The following is a 2500-nucleotide window of genomic DNA, read 5'->3' as shown; positions in this document are numbered from 1 at the left end:
TAGGTTAGGTTAGGTTAGGCTCCTATTGGCTGTCGTCTATAGTTATACAGAAATCGTTTTCCCAATAGATAGCTTTTTTCGAATAAATGCATATTGGTGAAACAAAAAGACACCAGTCGACTGTTTACCAGTGCAGGATGAAGGTCGAAGAATCTGACCTACTCCACGCCCTGCCCTACTATCGGGGTCCAGATTGTGGGGCACAGGGGCGGAATCGCGGGTGATATCCACTATATACGAGTAGTAGAGGGTGAGAGGAATCCATCGATAGTATAACTAACATGGCACTTTTCGGAAAATATGCTCTTCCCTCTCTCATCCCTCCTTCCTCCACCTACTTCCCCCCCTCCCGTTTCCTTCCACCTATATCCAACCTTTTTCCCCTCTCTCCTCCCTCCTCCATCCAACCACTTCTCGCTCCTCGATTTCCCTTCCGTCCACTTCCTTCCCTTCCCTCCACCCACTTACCTCCCCTCCACCCACCCACCACCCTCCCCTCTCTCCACCCACCCACCACCCTCCCCTCTCTCCACCCACCCACCACCCTCCCTTCTCTCCACCCACCCACTTCCCTCCCCTCCCTCCACCCACCCACCACCCTCCCCTCTCTCCACCCACCCACTTCCCTCCCCTCCCCTCCCCTCCCCTCCCCTCCCCTCCCCTCCCCTCCCCTCCCCTCCCTTCCCCTCTATTTTCCCACCACCCACATTCCTCCCCCTCCATTCATTCTCTCTCTTTTTTTTTATTGACGCTAACCTTTCCTTATCCCTTTTTTTCTCCCATGTAGATCGGGTCTCGAGCTCTTCCTAGTTTGCAGGCGTTTCAGCACAATCGTCTGAAGAGTCCCTTTGGCAGCATGGTCAGCCTGATCCCCATCTTTCTCTTGGTAACTCTCGCTGGGTCGGGCTCCTGTAAGTACGAAGTACCGTGCTAGATATATATATATATATATATATATATATATATATATATATATATATATATATATATATATATCTTTTCGTAATTGTATTGTAATTCCTTTGATGTATGTATGATTGGTATATATGTCTAGATATATATCTTTTCGTAATTGTATTGTAATTCCTTTGATGTATGTATGAATGGTGTGTTGATATACACGATAGCCTAGAGAAATGAATCAACCGCATGATAACGTCTTTTTACAGGCCGAAAAATAAGGTGTTACCAGTGTCATGGCGTAATAGGTTCTACCCAACTGAACGTCGCGGAAAACAATCCTTACTGTGTGACGGGTTTCTTCTCTGAAGGGAAGGTCCCTGTTAATTACACAGAGGATATGTGTTTCACCTACGAACTAGGTAAGTTGAGGCTGAATGTATAAAGTTGCTCTCTCTCTCTCCCTCTCCCTCTCCCCTCCCCCTCTCCCTCCCCCTCCCCCTCCCCCTCCCCCCCCCACTCTCTCTCTCTCTCTCTCTCTCTCTCTCTCTCTCTCTCTCTCTCTCTCTCTCTCTCTCTCTCTCTCTACCTCTACCTCTACCTCTACCTCTCTACCTCTCTACCTCTCTACCTCTCTCTCCCTCTCTCTCTCTCTCTCTCTCTCTCTCTCTCTCTCTCTCTCTCACTCTCTCTCTCACTCTCTCTCTCACTCTCTCTCTCACTCTCTCACTCTCTCACTCTCTCTCTCACTCTCTCACTCTCTCTCACTCTCTCTCTCTCTCTCTCTCTCTCTCTCTCTCTCTCTCTCTCTCTCTCTCTCTCTCTCTCACTCACTCTCTCACTCACTCTCACTCTCTCTCTCTCTCTCTCTCTCTATCTATCTATCTATCTATATGTCTCTCTCTCCATTTTTTCATTCCAATTTTCTTTTCTGTTTAGATATTATTATTGTATCTGATTGTATCTATTATCATATTCATGTGCTACCTCCTGTAATTTTACTCCTTGCCTACAGTGATGAAGTGATACAATTTTGATTATGTGAAAAAAAAATATATATATATAAATGTATAAATATATATAAACATATATAAACATATAATAACATATATAGATAGATATATATATATAAATATATATGTTTATATATGTATATACATATGTATATATATATGTATATATGTATAAGAATTAGTTAATAGCCATAATATTGATGTTCCATTTTCCTCCATATTCCTTTACTCAGACATTCCCTCAACTCCGCATGTTTCATATTATCTTCTCATCTCTCCCCTCCACCCCTCCCTCTCCCCTTCCTGCCCCCCCCCTCTCCCCTTCCTGCCCCCCCCTCCCCCCTTCCTGCCCCCCCTCCCCCTTCCTACCCCCCCCCCCCCATCCCCCATCTAATCCCGGACCAGAGAGCGGAACGATTCGTGGCACTGTCAAGAATAAGGACGTGGGGTCCTTCGAACTCTCTCGGGTGACCCTATGCAGCGAAGACTTGTGCAATGGCAAGAACATCCTCTGCGCCGGTCTCCTACCTCTTCTTCTCGCCCTCCTTGTGCCAGTCCTTTGGTGCTGTTTTGTAGTCATAGAATAA

General features: G+C 46.2%; 1 protein-coding gene across 1 annotated transcript in view; it reads left to right on the top strand.

Annotated features, from left to right (window-relative positions):
- LOC122245553 (uncharacterized) overlaps positions 1-2500 on the top strand; it is a 3834-nt gene extending 1334 nt beyond the window's left edge. Inside the window, exons 2-4 of the mRNA XM_086545991.1 lie at positions 788-911; positions 1170-1322; positions 2319-2500. Of these exons, the coding sequence (XP_086402117.1) occupies positions 857-911; positions 1170-1322; positions 2319-2500 (390 nt within the window). The 5' untranslated portion in view covers positions 788-856. The remainder of the gene's footprint in view (positions 1-787; positions 912-1169; positions 1323-2318) is intronic.

The sequence above is a fragment of the Penaeus japonicus genome, unplaced genomic scaffold, assembly GCF_977035675.1.
Source record: "Penaeus japonicus unplaced genomic scaffold, GWHDUDI00000001_assembly GWHDUDI00000017, whole genome shotgun sequence".
NCBI lineage: Eukaryota > Metazoa > Arthropoda > Malacostraca > Decapoda > Penaeidae > Penaeus > Penaeus japonicus.
Note: the sequence above shows the minus strand (reverse complement) of the source record. Positions and strands in the feature narration are given on the sequence as shown.